This window comes from Sorghum bicolor, chromosome 10, assembly GCF_000003195.3.
Source record: "Sorghum bicolor cultivar BTx623 chromosome 10, Sorghum_bicolor_NCBIv3, whole genome shotgun sequence".
In the NCBI taxonomy this organism is placed as follows: Eukaryota; Viridiplantae; Streptophyta; class Magnoliopsida; order Poales; family Poaceae; genus Sorghum; species Sorghum bicolor.
This window is the reverse complement of record NC_012879.2, coordinates 58178676-58195692: the sequence shown is the minus strand read 5'-3', so window position 1 is coordinate 58195692 and position 17017 is coordinate 58178676. Positions and strand designations below refer to the sequence as shown.

At 40.9% G+C, this 17017-nt stretch overlaps 1 protein-coding gene and 1 long non-coding RNA gene across 2 annotated transcripts; one reads left to right on the top strand and one right to left on the bottom strand.

Annotated features, from left to right (window-relative positions):
• Positions 4640-5657, top strand: LOC110431425. Its single transcript, XR_002448913.1, has 3 exons — positions 4640-5048; positions 5129-5222; positions 5365-5657. It is a non-coding gene; the product is annotated as an uncharacterized LOC110431425 (long non-coding RNA).
• Positions 8356-12101, bottom strand: LOC110430746 (probable 2-oxoglutarate-dependent dioxygenase At3g50210). Its single transcript, XM_021448639.1, has 12 exons — positions 11857-12101; positions 11288-11403; positions 10672-10790; positions 10530-10593; positions 10389-10456; positions 9913-9971; positions 9682-9835; positions 9554-9573; positions 9269-9315; positions 8872-8952; positions 8696-8785; positions 8356-8596 (listed from the first exon to the last, which is right to left on the bottom strand). The coding sequence occupies exons 1-12, from the start codon at positions 11888-11890 to the stop codon at positions 8468-8470; spliced, it is 981 nt and encodes a 326-aa protein (XP_021304314.1). The 5' UTR covers positions 11891-12101; the 3' UTR covers positions 8356-8467.

Here is a 17017-nt window from a genome sequence, read left to right as displayed (position 1 = left end):
TTAGTTTTTGTTTTTTATTATATTTAATGCTTCATACATATGCCACAAGATTCGATGTGACGAAGAATTTTGAAAAGTTTTTGGTTTGTCGGTTGAACTAAACAAGGCTTAGGGATGATTGAATGAAAACTAGTTAATTTTCTATCTTAATAATTTCCCTTAATAATCCAATCCTAAATTGGGATGAATTAAAGTGTAGACAAACAAGCACTTAGGTAAAAAAAAATACACTTCAATAATAGTTCTCTTTTATCTCTGGAAAAGTACTCTCTCATTCTCATTCAAAAAAAAAATGTCCTCGTCCCACGTTCTGAGTGAATCGAGACCAAATTTGATCATATATATATATATATATATATATATATATATATATATATATATTTATAATACCAAATAAACATCATTATCAATGTTTTAAATAGCGGGCTATAGAAAATAACGTCTTCCTGTCCCAGATGCTATTTGCGCTATAACGAACGCTAAAGCGGTGCTATAGCCTCGATATAACGGCTGTTGTACACAGTAGCGTGTTGTAGCTATCTACGCTATAGCGCGCTATTTATTTGAAAACAAACAAAATTATAATAGACAACAACAAGTTCAAACAACCATCATATTTCAAAATCACAAATCACAGGTGATTCATTATTGATTTCTCGAGATACGAGATTTATATTTATTTTGAGACAGATGAAGTACATATATCGTATATGTCAAATATTCGATCATATATAAAATATGTCGCGGTCGTGACTAGCAAACCTAGTGGCTAGCATCCTAACTCACATCTGTGACAAATATTATCCAAAATAGACTGGTTATTTGTCTGCTTGGTAACCATATATTTTTTATACTACCCAATTTTTATGCCATCGGAGAAAAGAAACACCGGCCATCGGAGGGGACAGGGAGGGAAGCACCAGCCACTACAAGGGGGGAGATATGAGAAAATTTGGTATGGAACATCAATGGCCCCATGGCAACCCCTACATAGCGTGACGAGGTGAGTTCGTTGTCTACTAACGAGTCGTCACCAAAGAATAAGTGTACACCAGCGATGCTTCCACCTGAGAGGCGGTCGACAGAGTAGGCGGGCACCCAGGCGCTGGTGCTCCCATTGTACAGCTCACGACGAGCAAGGCGGCGAGCTCCTCCAGTATTGGGTCGACCGAGATGACTCACACGGGAGGCCATGTGCTCTTGCATGGCACCAAGGCCAGCAAATCTAGTTCGAGGAAGCAATGTGCGGTAGCAGAAGTAGCGGTGTTGCCAACATAGCCAGTAGGCACGTCCATGCTGGTGTCCTTCGCTGGCTTACTCCGATAGCATCGTCGGCGTTGATGGATGTCGCCGACGCCCCACGGCATGTTGTGCGGCCCCATCCGAGCTTGGTGGATTGCTCAAAGCTTTGTGGGTTGTCGCCTCAAGAGTGGGTAAGGTCGTTGAAGTATCTATCGTGAAGCTTTGTGGAAATCTTCTTGGTCTACGTTAGCTGCTTTGGGCCACGTCGAGGCTTTGATGTGGCTGCAGGCTGCGTCTCCTATCGAGGAAGGATCTCCCTCCACGCATCGATGTTAGGGCAGAGACCCGTCATCAGGAAGACAAGACATGAGGGTCGAGACACTAGTGGAAGGGGACAGGACCATCCACTGCTCGAGTAGGCATGCCACAAACCAGTTGGGGGGTGCAGTCGACTATGCTTCCAACGTCTTCGACCAAACCCCGTCAACCTTCATCCGCTCTGTTGTGTAGCCTAGAACCACGATTTAGCGAGGCTGGGCGCACACGAGACGCAATGGATGGCTTCGCCAGGCGATGAGCAACATCCAAGTAGAGGAGTGTGGAGCGGTCATCATTGGACTCCTCAAGGCTGGCGTCATCCGCCCACCGATGGAGAGTGCCTCCTCGGGGAGCTGCTCGGGTAGTATGGGGCCATAGTCGGTGAGAGGGAGGATCTGGGGGTGGCCGCTAGCACTGCAGTGGCCTCCTAGGAGCCATGGGCCCAGAAGGCTCGGACGACGCATATATGACTAGATGAACAATAGCAGGCGGAGGCATAACGTATGCAGCCAACGTTCCCTAAATGGCTCACACATGGTGGGTTATGATGAGTAGAAGGAATGTGTTCGCATGAAATTTCAAGTATGTCAATTCTTTTATGGAAAGAAGTATATCAATGGAACAGATGTGAACTGAAGTTGCATCCGCATAAATAAAGTCACCTAGAAAATAATAATGGTTCGAAAGATTGGAAGCAAGTATTTCAATGTTAACACGTTTTATAAAACAAATATAAATCAGATGGTTTTTCCTTAGAAAGGGGAAAAACACATTGGAAGGTTGCGACAACAATAGTTTGTTAAGCTAATAAGGACAGAAATTAAAATACCATATTTACTAATTTATTATGAGAGAAAAACACTATACATTATCTAATAAACTGGTACAAGCTAGATCCAATACATGCATTATCGTACTAATATATTTTCCCAAGTAGCCTACTGCTATTGCACGAGCACCATCGCTCAATGCCTCAATGTCAACAATCTTCAGTGTTCTGTGCATTGTTAACGAGCCTTGAAGCAAAAAACATAGATACCAAAACGTCCACGATAACTAGAGCGGTCTGCAGAAAAGCTTTGAACTAGTCATTAGTTAAATTCTTCAGAAAAAGTAATTAGAATCCGCATAGAATACAAATTGAAAGTAATAATTGGATCAAACAACACAAGACCACAAACAACCAACTTTTACGCAAGATACTATAAAAATGAAAAGGTCGTCGAATGTCGATAAACAATGGTCCAAAAGGATTTACTATATTATTTGTATATGTTGTTTTTCACACAAGAAATAGAAAGAAGATCGACAAGGAACTAACTTGCAGTAGTCCGCTAGGAATTGGATGGGCGTGGTACATGGTGTATTTGGTTCATGGAATTACTCATGTTCATAAGGTCATGTATCATGAGATCATCTATGAGTTTTGGTAGAATCAACTTATTCCTCATACATATACTAATTATTAGCTTATGAAAAATGAGGTGGTGATAGATCAACTCATTCTATTGCTCAAACCAAATACAAAAAGTGATGAACCAAACACACTTAGGCCTTGTTTAGTTCTAAAAAATTTTGCAAAATTTTTCAAATTCTCCATCTCAAAGAATTTTGCAGAACATGCATGGAGCATTAAATATATATTAAAAAATAACTAATTACACAGTTTGCATGTAATTTGCAAGACGAATCTTTTGAGCCTAGTTAGTCCATAATTGTACAATATTTATTAAATACAAACGAAAGTGCTATAGTGTTCATTTTGTAAAAAAAAATAGAACTAAACAAGGCCTTAAAAGAGTGATGGAAACGACCTGATTAAATTCAAATTTGAGCTTAAATTTGACTAAGGTCAGATTTTCTTTTTGCCATTAAACTGTTCTTGATTATTGCCTTAAAAGGTTTATCAAGAAAGTTTTTAAACCAATGTCTCTCATAGACTGACTTTCTCTTTACTCCCCTCTTTAGATTTTTTTATTTGAAAGAGAAAATCCCAACTCCCCTAGGGCATGCATCAACGATTTTTTTTTTTGGCAAAAAAAAAGATAGAGCAATGCAGGACATTCCTCCAGGGCGCATTAGCAGCTTTTCACAGTTAAAAAAATAAGGGCAATGCCAGAATATATACGTAGGGCCTGTTTGGTTTGATTCTACTAAAGTTTAGTGATTCCACTAAAGTTTAGTAACATCCTGTTTGGTTCTATTCACTAAAGACCACTAAAGCACTAAACAAAGACCATATTACGCTTAATTAATGCAAGCGAGGCAAAATTAATAAGAGATATCCCTGTAATCTTTGCACTTTAGTCACTTTTAGCAGCCGCTTATCTATTAAAGCCACTAAACTTTAGTGACCCTTTTAGAGGGAGTGTTTGGTATTTTAGTGACTAAAAGTGATTAAACTTTAGTCACTAAATTTTAGTGAGGGTGAACCAAACAGGCCCGTAGTCTATTCGTTCTAAAAAGAGTGTCGTTTTAGATTATCATACAATAAATCGATTCAATTTGTAAAAAATATGTACAATATTTATATCTGTTATTAAAAATAGATTTAAAAATCTTTTCAATAATATTAATTATATACTATAAATATTAATTTTTTAATACATATTTAATTAAAGTTATTTCTCGAAAAATATAAACGACACTTGTTAAGCCCGTCAAATGAGTTACAACAAGCATCGCTGTCGCACAGCCCCGACCCCGCCGGCCTAGGCTCCGGGTCCGGGAGCGGCGTGGCGCCCGGAGCCGGTGCAAGCGGCGGCGGCTCATCGCCCGCCCACTCGTCGTTGCACAACAGCGGCATCATGTGATGATCCTTCCCGCGCGGACGTCGTCGTCGTCATGACGTCCAGGGGCGGATTCACGGCCCGGGCTGCCTGGGCTGCAGCCCGGGGCGAGGCCCATTATCTCTGGGAACAAGTTTCACAAAAAAACATGTAAAAAGGCTTGGCAGCCCATTAGCCCTCCAATGATTCTTTTCCCCAGCCCTTGCCGACGGAAGGCAGCAACCAGCAAATGGGTTGCCACGACTCTTGACCTGCTTGCTGCTTCGACTCATTAATCTCGCCATCTTCTGCGCCTCGCTGTGTACGAATCCAACTCGTCGACTCCCTCTCGGCTCTCGCCATCGTAAGTCATGAAGCTGCAACCGGCGTGAGCGCGACGACACTGCACGACACGGCGACGGACTCCGGCATCCGTGGCTTTGCCCCTTCTGCCGTCTCCTCGCGACCCCGCCGGCAGCGTCAGTCTCCCTGAACTCTAGCGACTACTCGTCGCCTGAGGTTTGAGAAGCAAAAAATCCAAATCTCTAATACCCTAATTCTATATTGTTTGCTATATATGATAATTTTTATTCCTTACTTCATCAACTAGATAGTGGTGCACTGGTGCTATTTTTTATCAGTTATACTTAATCAACTCCTAAGACAAAATCTATTGTCAAAGTTACCCACAGTGATGCTATTTTTATCAATTACCCCGAGGTGTGTATTGTTTTAGTACATTTTATTTTATAATGTTATCTTGATATATAAAGAAGTATGACAATTTAAAAATTATGTAGCATTGAGCGTGGTGGTTCAAGTGGTGCGAATTCGTGAAGACGGAAGACATCAGGCATGGATTTTTTTTTTATTGTGAAAGGCTCTTTGTATTTGGTACTTTTCTATTCTCATCATGGTTCTATGTATCTTTGAGCACTTTGAATCGATATCAATCTTTGCTATATCTATTAGTATATTGTATATTGTGAATATTTTTTTTACCCTATGTTATTTAGCCCCTGTGATCCGATTCTAGGTCCGCCACTGAGGACGTCGGCGCGTCGTCCGTGTCAGGTGCTGCGGCAGAGCGGCTGCTGCGGAGACGGCGGAGCACACGCCACCCTTGCCGACCCCATCCTGGACGCCGACGATGCGCGTGTGGACAGCGGAGAAAAGGCCTCCAGCATTTGCCTCCATTGGCTCCTCTATCTGTTAGGACTTATTTAGTTAAGGAAAATTTTAGCTTTGTGTACTGTAATATTTTTGTTTATATTTGGTAACTATTGTCCAATTGCATACTAAGCTTAGAAGATTCGTCTCGCAAATTACAAACAAACAAACTGTGTAATTAATTATTTTTTTTATCTATATTTAATACTTCATATGTTATCTAAAGATTTGTTGTGACGGAGAATTGTAGAAATTTTTGGAAACTAAGGCCTTGTTGAGTTGATAAAATTTTTTGGTTTTGGATACTTTAGTACTTTTCGTTTGTATTTGATAAATATTGTCTAATCATAAATTAACTAGACTTAAAAGATTCGTCTCGCAAATTGTAGTTAAACTATGCAATTAATTTTATTTTTGTCTATATTTAATATTTTATGTATATGTCATAAGATTTGATGTGATGAAAAATTTTAAATTTAGATACTTTTGAAACTAAAGAAGGCATAAACAATTAGTCGACTGCTTGCCCGTTGCCCGACCGGCGACCGGCAGGCGGGGGAGTTGATCACAGCTGAGGCCTTGTTTAGTTTCACCCTGAAAACTAATTTTTTTTTTAAGATTTTCCGTCACATCGAATATTGCGGTACATGCATGAAGCATTAAATATAGACAAAAATAAAAACTAATTACACAGTTTGTCTGTAAATCGCGAGACGAATCTTTTAATAGTCTATGATTGAATAATATTTACCTAAACAAACGAAAGTGCTACAATAGTGAAATCCAAAATAAGTTCACATCTAAACAAGGTCTGAGTCTCCTATCCATCACGTGACTCATCGACTGCTAGGTCGACAGGGGCCCGCATGCAGGGAAAGAGAGGGCTGGCCACTTGTTGCCTCGGAAACAGTTTTGGTAGCAGCACTGCAAACATCGGCTTCGATTTCTTCTCCCTGTCGTTTCTTATTGGCTTTAGGCCTTGTTTAGTTAGGAAAAGTTTTCATTTGTTTATAGTAAATATTGTTCAAATATGGACTAACTAGACTTAAAAGATTCATTTCACGATTTACAGGCAAACTGTATAAGTAGTTTTTATTTTTGACTATATTTAATGCTCCATGCATGTGCCACAAGATTCGATGTGACATGAAATTTTAAAAAGTTTTTGGTTTTTAGATGAACTAAACAAGGTCTTTTCTAAAAAAAAATTAGACTTTGATATTGTAGCATTTTTTTTATTTAACAAACATTGTGCAATTATAAAGTAACTAGATTTAAAAATTCGTTTCATGATTTACAAGTAAACTATGCAATTATTTTTTGTTTTCATCTATATTTAATGTTTTATACATGTGCCGTAAGATTCGATGTAACGGAAAATTTTGAAAAGTTTTTTGATTTTTGGGTGAACTAAACAAGGCTTATTTTCACGTCTGCTTTAGGCCTTGTTTAGTTCTAATTTTTTTTGCAAAATCGACACTGTAGCACTTTCGTTTGTATTTGATAAATATTGTCCAATTATGGACTAACTAGGCTCAAAAGATTCGTCTCGTCAATTCCGACCAAACTGTGTAATTAGTTTTAATTTTCGTCTATATTTAATACTCTATGCATGTATCTAAAGATTCGATGTGACAGAGAATCTGAAAAATTTTGCAAAATCTTTTGGGAACTAAACAAGGCCTACGTGCCCCTTCTGTTCCGGGGAGAACAATGAACACTGGATGAATCTTGGATTGGTTCAGTCTCTCACGAAAGCTGCAGCTAGCTAGTAGTATTGCAACAACAGGCATCAGTCTCAGCCTCTCGTGAATCTGAATGATTTTTATTCGTGCTCAAACTGAACCCGATAATCATCAGTCAGGAACAAGGCAAGTCTGTCTAACAATCGATTGAACAGATACACTCGCGGAAAATAGGATAGGAACATGGGACGCCACTCAGGCTCAGCAGATTTTACCCAAGCCGCCGGCTGCCCTTCACGTTGCTGCTGCCTTGCATTGGCGGCGTCAGACGATATGACCTTGCCAGCTACAGAGCTTCCATCAGCAGATGGTTTGGCGAAGAAATGGAGGCAATTTTGCGCCTGATGCTAAATTCAGATTTCAGAGACGGACTTGTATGCGCCTGATGCTAAATTCAGATTTGCGTGACGGACTTGTTGATGATTCGGTGCAGCAGCGAGAGGAAATCTTCCCCCATTTCCTTGTGATATCATCAGCATCGCAAGTCTGCAACTCATGTCAAGGTCAGATTTCAGAGACGGCATGCTTTAGTCCTGTACTAGATTGTATCATGTCCAGGCGCCTGATGCTTGTTGATAATTCCGTGCAGCAGCAAGAAGAAAAGCTTCCCCCATTTCCTTCTGATATCATCGGCATTGCAAGTCTACAACTCATGTTAAAGTCAGATTTCAGAGATGGCCTGCTTTAGTAGCTTGTAGGTATCGTCGTCAGACAGACAACACTACACGGTAAAGTTTTCTTTGCCCTTGAGGACATATGCCCTCACTCTCCTACCCATTGGATTCGCTGTGTATTTGCACACTTCTCAAAGCGAATCCAATAGGTGAGAGAGTGAGGGCATATGCCCTTATGGGTAAAAAAACTGCGTCCAGCACTACACAACAAATACGGCTCGACAAGGAATTGTTAAGGGCTTGTTTGGATCCCATGGTCACTAAACTTTACATCACTTTAACTCTTTGTGAGGCTCCAAACAGGTGGACTAAAATTGTATCTAAACTTCAGTGAACCTCACAAAAAGGGCTTTAGTTCATTAGACCACAAGTGAGTCAAGTTTAGTTTAGACCATGGAATCCAATTGAGGCTCCAAACAGGTGGACTAAACTTGTTTATAAAGTAAATCTGCTCCAACGACAAGTATATAAAAAAAAACATGTTTATAGATGAAATATAATGTGCCGTTTACAATACAGATTTATTCCTCCACATCTGCACCCAGCAAATTTACATGACAAAGTTCGTCAGTACTTTCTGAACCAAATGCTCTCCGTAGACAACCTTTTCGTACTTGGCAGCACCGCCGGTTTTCTCCCGGCAGAACTCAACAGGCTCTATTGCAGCATCAAAGTTTGACTGCACCATTGGTTTCAGGGAAAAAATGAGTACAATAGTAACCAAGTTGATATGAAGTTCCGAGTGCATGCTTGTGTGTGAGGGAGAGCGTGTGCGTACCTCATAGAAGAACGCAACAGATACACGGTAACGAGGCGAATTGTTGACAACTCTGTGAAGTGTGGGCTGATATATTCCATTTGTCCAAACCTGAACCCAGAAGGATTACATATAAGGGCATGATATTATGAAACAATCAGATGCAGGTAAACGTGCAAAGAAAGTAAAGAAAAAACCTTCAGCATGTCACCAATGTTACAAACAAAGGTTCCGGGAATCGGCGTTGCATATATCCACTCACCGGAGCGGTTTTGCACCTGATAGATCACCAAAGAATTTAAACATCAGTTTTTTGTGGGTTTTGCCCAGTAAAGATTTAGTTCCTGTGATGGGAAGATAGGATGCATAAAACAAACTCGAAGATGCAGAGCATTATGATAACTACAGTAGCATCTCAAGATTGATGTCAAATCGAGTTATCATATTGGACGCTAATTCTGTCCTCTTATTAGCAGGGACAGAAGAAATTGGACAGACAGTTAACAACTAGTGAAGAGAAAAGGGGGCCATAAAGAGTAACATGTGATGTGACAAACAAATACAAGATATGCAAGAGACTGAAGAAACAGATACCTCAAGGGCACATATGTCATCATCCTGGTTAACCAGTGTTAGAAGTCCTGCATTTTTAACCAAATGAGGAAAACAATCTCAAGATTTTGAGAATAGCCTCCACCAATCTTTGGAGATAATAATGAATATCGAGAAAACATGTGGTTTCCTTAAGAGGCAACACAACCACGGTATTTTGTTAACGGGATACTAGTAGCCATAGTTCAGAAGTTATCATCGTCCACTTTTTCACATCACATGTGGAATTTTTTTCTCAATAAATTTTTTTTGGAGAGACGTACTAACCATAATCTGTATGAGCTCCACTGGATTTGTCATATAATGCATGGAACACAAAAGAAAAGCAGTGAGAGCAAGTGAACATAATAGCCAGGGCATACTGCAAAATAGCAATGGATGACATTTCTGATTACCAGCCAGTATCAGTGCGCTGCTCTTTTGGAATATCTACTGGATAACCAATCAACCTTAACACCCAGAAAGGATCTCCAGCTGTTTCCCCTTCAAAAGCATCAATCGCCCCTCCCAAAGCCAAGGCTATACCTCGCATTATCTTTCTTGAAATATCTGTACAAAAAAATGGCTTAATGAACACTGTTGGTGATGAATGAAGATGAATGTTTAGAGTAGGCTGAGAAGTGGACCTCTACATAAGTTGATATAGTTTTCCAGCAGTACTTCAAAATTTGATGGGTATTCTGGCCTGTATGAAAGGCAAGTGATTAGTTACTTTAAAAGGAGCAACATATCTTTCTAGACTATAGGAGTGACATGAATTTAGTAGCTGCTTAATCGCTTATAGGAAAATCATATATTGATATGATATTTGATATAGCTATTGTTTCAGTACTACACATCTGACGAATGAAGAGGAAAATCTGCTTGACAGATTGAATGTAGCGTATCAATGCTTACTAAATTACATGGTAAGGCATGTTTGCACTTAGTTCATCATACATTGGCCAAAAAAGAAACAAAAAAAGAGTATGTGTAAACCTATTTTATCTTCCTCTTTTCAGTTTTTAATTCACAAGAACAGGCTAGAGTATGCAGACATTTGTGGTGCTTGAAGATGTACCGTGAGAACAGAGATGAAGTTGGAATTTGGAAACATACATACCATAAGTTAGATCCTTCCATTGGTTTAGCGAGGTCTCCATATTTGCCAGGTCTAATAGGAGTATAGCACTGCCATATTTGTTCTCACGGTTTAGCTCTGAACTGCTCACAGCATGAAAAATAAGCGACAAAGTAAACTTACATCGATTGCTTCATGCATATCAGGCTTGCCCTTGGTAATATTCTCCCCTAATCTTTGATACCCTCTAAAAATATATAGTCAGAAATTTGCGTGTCTAAGCATTAGAACCAGAAAGTAATGGGACACATTTAAGCAACCACACCTATATCCACTCTGAGGTGTCATCTTAATTTTCAATTTTTCCTCATAAGGAAGCTGAAAGAATTTGCGCGTTACATTCCTGACTTCCCTCATCAGCGACTCGTCAATACCATGGCCTTTCTGGTAACATAATACAGCAGCATTTTGCTTAGCTTTTACAATAACAGAATGTTTAAAGATTCAGCTTTTTTCACTGAACAAAAAGAAAAGCCAACTGTACATATGCACCTACGCAAGACCGGACATGGTATGAACATTGGTGCTTTATGAGATCCTACTGAAGTAATCCAGCACATACCTCATACATTGTTAATGGTAAATATCCACGGTTTTATTTCAAACAGTTTTACACAAACATGTTTGCTGATATGATTTATTAAAATTTTCAAACTGGGCTGTTTGCTACCACAAAGTTGGCAAGTCACAGTTTCCGGTCACTTTTCTTTTTATAAGGACTGTTTCTGGTCTTTGTTTCAATGTTGAAATACGTCTGCATCGTTACTGAAAATTAACCTACCTGGGTACCTCAACTGCCCAAGACCCCAACTTTTTCTGGAAACAAACGCGCGCGCGGGGGGGGGGGGGTTGCTGCTATCAGAGAGTTAACGAGTGATTACCACATAGAAGAATCCAGCCTCCTTGCAAGCATCGTCCAGCAACCGGACAACCTGCAGTAAATCCCTGTCGTTGGCCATGCTTGGATCATCAATCTTTTCGACAAGCGGGCTGATATCTGGCAGTGGTAGGAAACACAGTCGTTATAAAATCAAGAGTTGGAAGCACAAAGAGAGGGCGAAAGGCAGAAGCTGCTGCATCTACTGAAGCGGCCGAGAGTGAAGTATATGAATCAAATCCTTCAGGAGCTGCGTCCCTTCGCTTGCAGAAGTTACTAGCACTGCGGCGGCGGCGGCAGGGGGCAAACGAGAAACAGGGAGGCGCTGGCTCTGAAGCCTGAAGCCGCATGGAACATTCAGCCCAAACGGGCATCTCCGATTCTTGAGGATGAGGATGGGAGGAAGGTGTTACAGAGCGATGAAGGTGGAAATGCGGGGAACGAAATTTGGGTGCCTCAGCACAGAGCAGAATCTGGTCCGGATACCCCCGAATCTTGAATCTTTGAAGGGAGAAATCGCATCCAGAGAGCAAATGGAATCAATTGAAGAATTAATTAGTTATTAAGGCGTACCGATCAAGGGGATCGATTTGAAGTCGGAACCCATGGTGCGGACTGCAGAGAGGGAGAGAGAGATTCGGAGATAAGCGACGACGCTGATCGTGGGAAATTATTCCCTTGCAGTGGCACTCCCGGTGCGGTTAGCAAAGGAGTGGCAACAAATTGCGTGACGGCTTGTTCACTACTCGTAGGTCGTAGCTATTTTATTTTACCTCAATTATGTGCTGTGGTGGTGTGACGCAGGAGTTGTTTGTTGGCGTGTTGCGTTCTGCTGTTTTTGTCGCTGCTAAAAAAAAGGCAGCCACCGGAGCGGCACGCTCAACAAATTGCACTCTCACTTTCGACCTCTCTAACGCCAGATTGAATTGGACGTGGAAAACAGATAAAGGAAAAAAAAACACTACCGTTATTTAATGTGTTCTCAGAGTTAAATTACTGTGGTCCACTAGAAAAAAATCTGCTAAATCTATTGTGTGATAGTTTTAATGGCGCCACCGCACTCTCCCTCTTCCTCTCCCATACGACCATGTCCACGCACCCCACCATAGAGGAAGAAGATGGTGGCGGCTAGAGTTCCGGCAGGGTAACGACGATTAGGGATCTGCTCTCCGATGTCCTTAGGAGGAGTTTTTGGTAGGTGGCGAGACCATGATACGGTTGGGTGCGGTCAGCGATGAGGTGTTGTGGCAGAGTTCACCGGCATCCTAGGGTTAGGGTGGGCGGGGTCGAGGGATGAGGGCGAGAGGTGGGTGGCGCAGCAAGGCGACGGTAACCGTCGGGCATTGGTGGTGGTGGCAGGGGATGGGTAGGGGTGAGGACGAGGACGACGCTAGCGAGTTTCCCTATCTTTAGGGGAGGGCAGGGTCAATGGGCGACAACAGACGATAGACAGTGCAGCCAGCGACGAGGAAGCTGCTGACCGTAGTTGGTCGTTGAGGAAGGCGAGGTGGGGCAGGAAGGCATGAAGAGGACAATGGCGGGGGACAAAAAAGACGCGGAGCCAGGTCATGCGCTCTCGGAGCCCAAGATCAGTCGCACGGTATCGATGTTAAAAAAAATCTATACACTTAGAGCACCTTCATGAGCCACCCACTAAGAGTCATCGATGCATTGATGCTTGGTGGGCTGTGTTGTGTGCAGCGAAAACACTATGCTGCAAGATGGACCAAAAGTTGTATGTTTTTTATGTCTTAACTCTCCAAGTACAAGCATAGTATCTGAACTCACGCACCTAACTTACACCACCACATGCACATGTACATACTCTAGTGCGTAAGTTAGATCTATGCCTATACAAAGAAGTTGTACTTCATCTGTCCTTGAAAGCTTCAACTCCTAGAATCTGTGTCAGTCAAACTTTTTAAAGTTTGACCAACTTTACAGAAAAAGCGTCAATATCTATGATATAAAATGTGTATCTTATGAAATATTATTCTATGATAAATCTATTAGTATTAATTTTGTATTATAAATCTTAGCATTTTAAAAAACGGTTAAAGTTTTAAAAGTTTGACTTGGAATAACTCTAGAAATTGAAATTTTCCGGGACAGAGAGAGTATATGGCTAAGAGGTATCCGAAGTCATCTAGATTTTGCACGTGACGAGCACGTCACCATAACCATTGTGGTGCATCCACATACTGGCTGTAGAAATTGGAGAAAAACCCTAGTGATAATCATGTGCCGAGCAGCGCTTGAACACATGACCTGTGGGTTCCACCACGGGAACATTGAATCAATAACGGTAACGGTAGAGCCTACGGGGATATTGTGCATCATAATTGCAAAGAATTTTTTTCCAATTTGCTATGTAACCATCGTTTCTCTCTACACAACGGGGCAAAGCTGTCACTCATTTTTATGCTCCTCCTTTACAATATTTTGCATCGGAATTCTCCGCGCTCCAACCATGCATGGCTCAAACCATGTAGGATATAATATCCAATACCAACATATTTTGATAATACGATTCGATACAAAACCGAGTAGAACAGAGGAGAGTTGATTGTAGCACCTGTGAGAAGCACTTCTGGTGCCAGATGGGAGGAGCCGGAGCCCAGTTCCCAAAATTTTTTATTTTGAGTTAGCATTTTCGTTTTTATCGTTTTTATTTAGAAAATATTATCTAATTATGGACTAGTATAAACGATTCATCTCGCGATTTACATGCAAACTGTATTATTAGTTTAATATTCTATACATGTACCACAAGATTTAATGTGATGAAAAATTTATGAACGCCTAAGGGCATCTCCAACACTTATGCAATTGGAATTTGCCATTTGTTGGAGTTTGCCAAGTCCCTAAACGTTTTGCCAAAGAAAAAAAAAAGTTCATCTCCAAGTGATTGGCATTTTTGACTTGGCATTTCCCAAAATAGTGGACCCAACTATTTTTGTCCAGGAATCTTTCATCTTCGTGGGAAATTTTCTCGCGCGTCGCGCGCAATTCCTTCGCCCGTCGCTGCCAATTGTCTCGCGTGTCGCGCGGCCGTGTCGTCCCGCAAGTCCACGTCGCCGCTTGGTCCAGATCGTCGAGCTCTGATCTCGTCGCTGCGATCGATCTCCTAGCCTCACATCGCTGCAACAAAATGACGCGGCGATGGATCTCCTAGCTGGCGTAGCGTCGCATGAATGAAGGAGAGGAGGCGGTGATGGATCTCCTAGCCTTTCGTCGCTGCAACAAAAGGAGGCGGCGATGGATCTCCTTCGTCCCCACGCCAAGAAAGGAGGCGGCACACGGGGGAAAGGGAATAGTCGTGTGCGAGGACTCGTATTGCGGGAAACTACCACGACGTGGGGAGTACGGGCACGACAAGGAGTCTAAGATTCTCGGGATATCAAAATTGCCAAGCCATTGTGCTTATGCAAAAATGCCAAGTTTGGTCCATCAAATGTCAAGTTTGTCAAAATGCATAAGTCAAATGCAAAACTGTTGGAGAGCAATTTTTAAAATTTTTAACAAATTTCAAGAATGTAAAGTCCAATTGCATAACTGTGGAGATGCTCTAGAAACAGCATCGGTGGAGCCCTGAAAAGTGGCTTTGCCTTATGCCTTGGGCTCCTGCTCCAACGGAGGAACCGCACAAGCGAAGCCCTGCCAAATCCTTCTAGCAGTAAAGATTGGCCCTACTACCTGTGTCTAAAAAGCTGATTAGGCTCTCAAAAAAGTTAAAATATATCTTTGACGGAAATATGAATTAATTGGAAAACCTGTGAAAGAGATGGAACATTTAAAATACTAGAGAATAAATCACGCGTTGCCGCGAGAAATTTTAAGTCACTTAGATTAAGTATGCTGTGAAAAAAACATAAAATTGACTACGATTAAATGTTTTACACCTCGATATGAAAGGAATGAACTATGTGTTACTCCTAAAATCGTACAAATCTATGGTCAGGGCATTCATCCTTTGGTCGTCTCCTTCGATCCTCCTGTACTGTAGGACCAACTGGATAAGTTAGTGGTGTCATTTCGGTCTCTGAACTTTTAAGTCAGTGGTGTCATTTCCGTCCCTGAATTTTCAAAGTGATCACTGCAGATCCCTAAACTTGGCAAGCGGTATCATCCTTGTCCAAATATGATCTAACCTACTCTATGAGCTGTCATGAATCCAACATGTGTCAATTAATCAAGCATTATTTATCTAATGTTTATCATGAAAATATAAATTATATAAAATGATTTACATCAACAAAAAATAAATTAAAGTATCAAAATAATTTACACCAACAAGCATATTAGATTTAAACTAAAGTATAAAATAGTAAAATTAATTAAATATTTATAAATCATTGATAGTATTATAAAATACTATTAAAATTCCTATATATGTATATATAGTATTAAAAGTTTTCTCTATTAAAAGTTACTTCTAATTTTAGTATTATTTTTAAAATTTTAATAGTATTATTGTAGAAGGGCAAGCGCCCAACCATGGCCCAACTTCCAGCCCATTAGCTCAAGTGCCCAACACATTAAAAAGAAAACGTGACTCGTGAGCTATAATCCGCAGTCTCATTCGCAGAAGGTGTGACTTGAAAAATCTATAACCAATAATTTAATTCGTGAACTTCAAGATTTGCCGGCTCAGTCCTTCGAAGGTGCTCATACGGGTAGGGTTTGCGTACGTGTGTTCATAGGGGTGAGTGTGCGTACGTGTTGAGTGTCTGCGTTGTACTGTGTAATCTAAAAAAACTAACAATTTTAATTAAATGTTTAGATTTGTAATCAAATGTACTATCCACTTATCATGAATGTATAAGCATAATAATTAATATAAAATAACATAAACAAATTATCAAAGTGTAGGTATTTTAGAAGACAATGTTATGTCAAATTGAACTTATTATAAAAACAAAGATAGTAAAGGAGAAAACAATGTAAACCACAAACAAATTAATTTGAATGCGGCTAGCGGTGCCAAATTGGTGTGTGATGGCAACGCGTTATGCAAGCTTATACACATTAGGTAACGGGGTTCGCTCGTCATTTTCGATCTACTACAATGCTTCTCATGCGTGTCTTTGTCTTTCCGACTTGTGTCTCAATGAGACACTGCTTGTCTACGGTAACACCACTATGAACTTCAAGCGTCTATGATCGTAGCTTTGTTGCCCACCAGGTGTCATGCGTGCCATCTAGCAGACCATTACACTTTGCCATCGTTGAATGCACTATGCAAGGCCACAACATGGCCTCGAGATTCACCGTGGTCGTTCGAGCTCCATCAGTGACCATTTCTTCCATGTCGTCTACCGGCTGCAGAGATCCACCATGGCCGGTCGAGCTCTTCATCGGCACCCCTTCTTCCCTATCGGCGCGGATCGGCACCATGGCTAGGGTTGAGCTCCCCTCGTTGTGGCTAAGGTCAAGCTCCTCTCTATCGTGGCCCGCCATGCCAACTTCCACCTACCATGGACGGGTCAAGCTTCCCCAACATTTCAATTCCATGTTGTTGCATCCAAACAGGAAACAATTTTGAGCTGCTTGCTAGGATTTCGAAAGTCAATTCAATGATCATCCAAACAATGATATTCGAATTGTTGATATTTCAATATCGTGGCTACTTTGGTACTAAACCTAATAATTCAATTTCTAGCTCCCCTAATATGTACATGCAAACGGATCCTTAGGTAGTCTTCATCATATGAGTGGGCTTTACTGACTATTT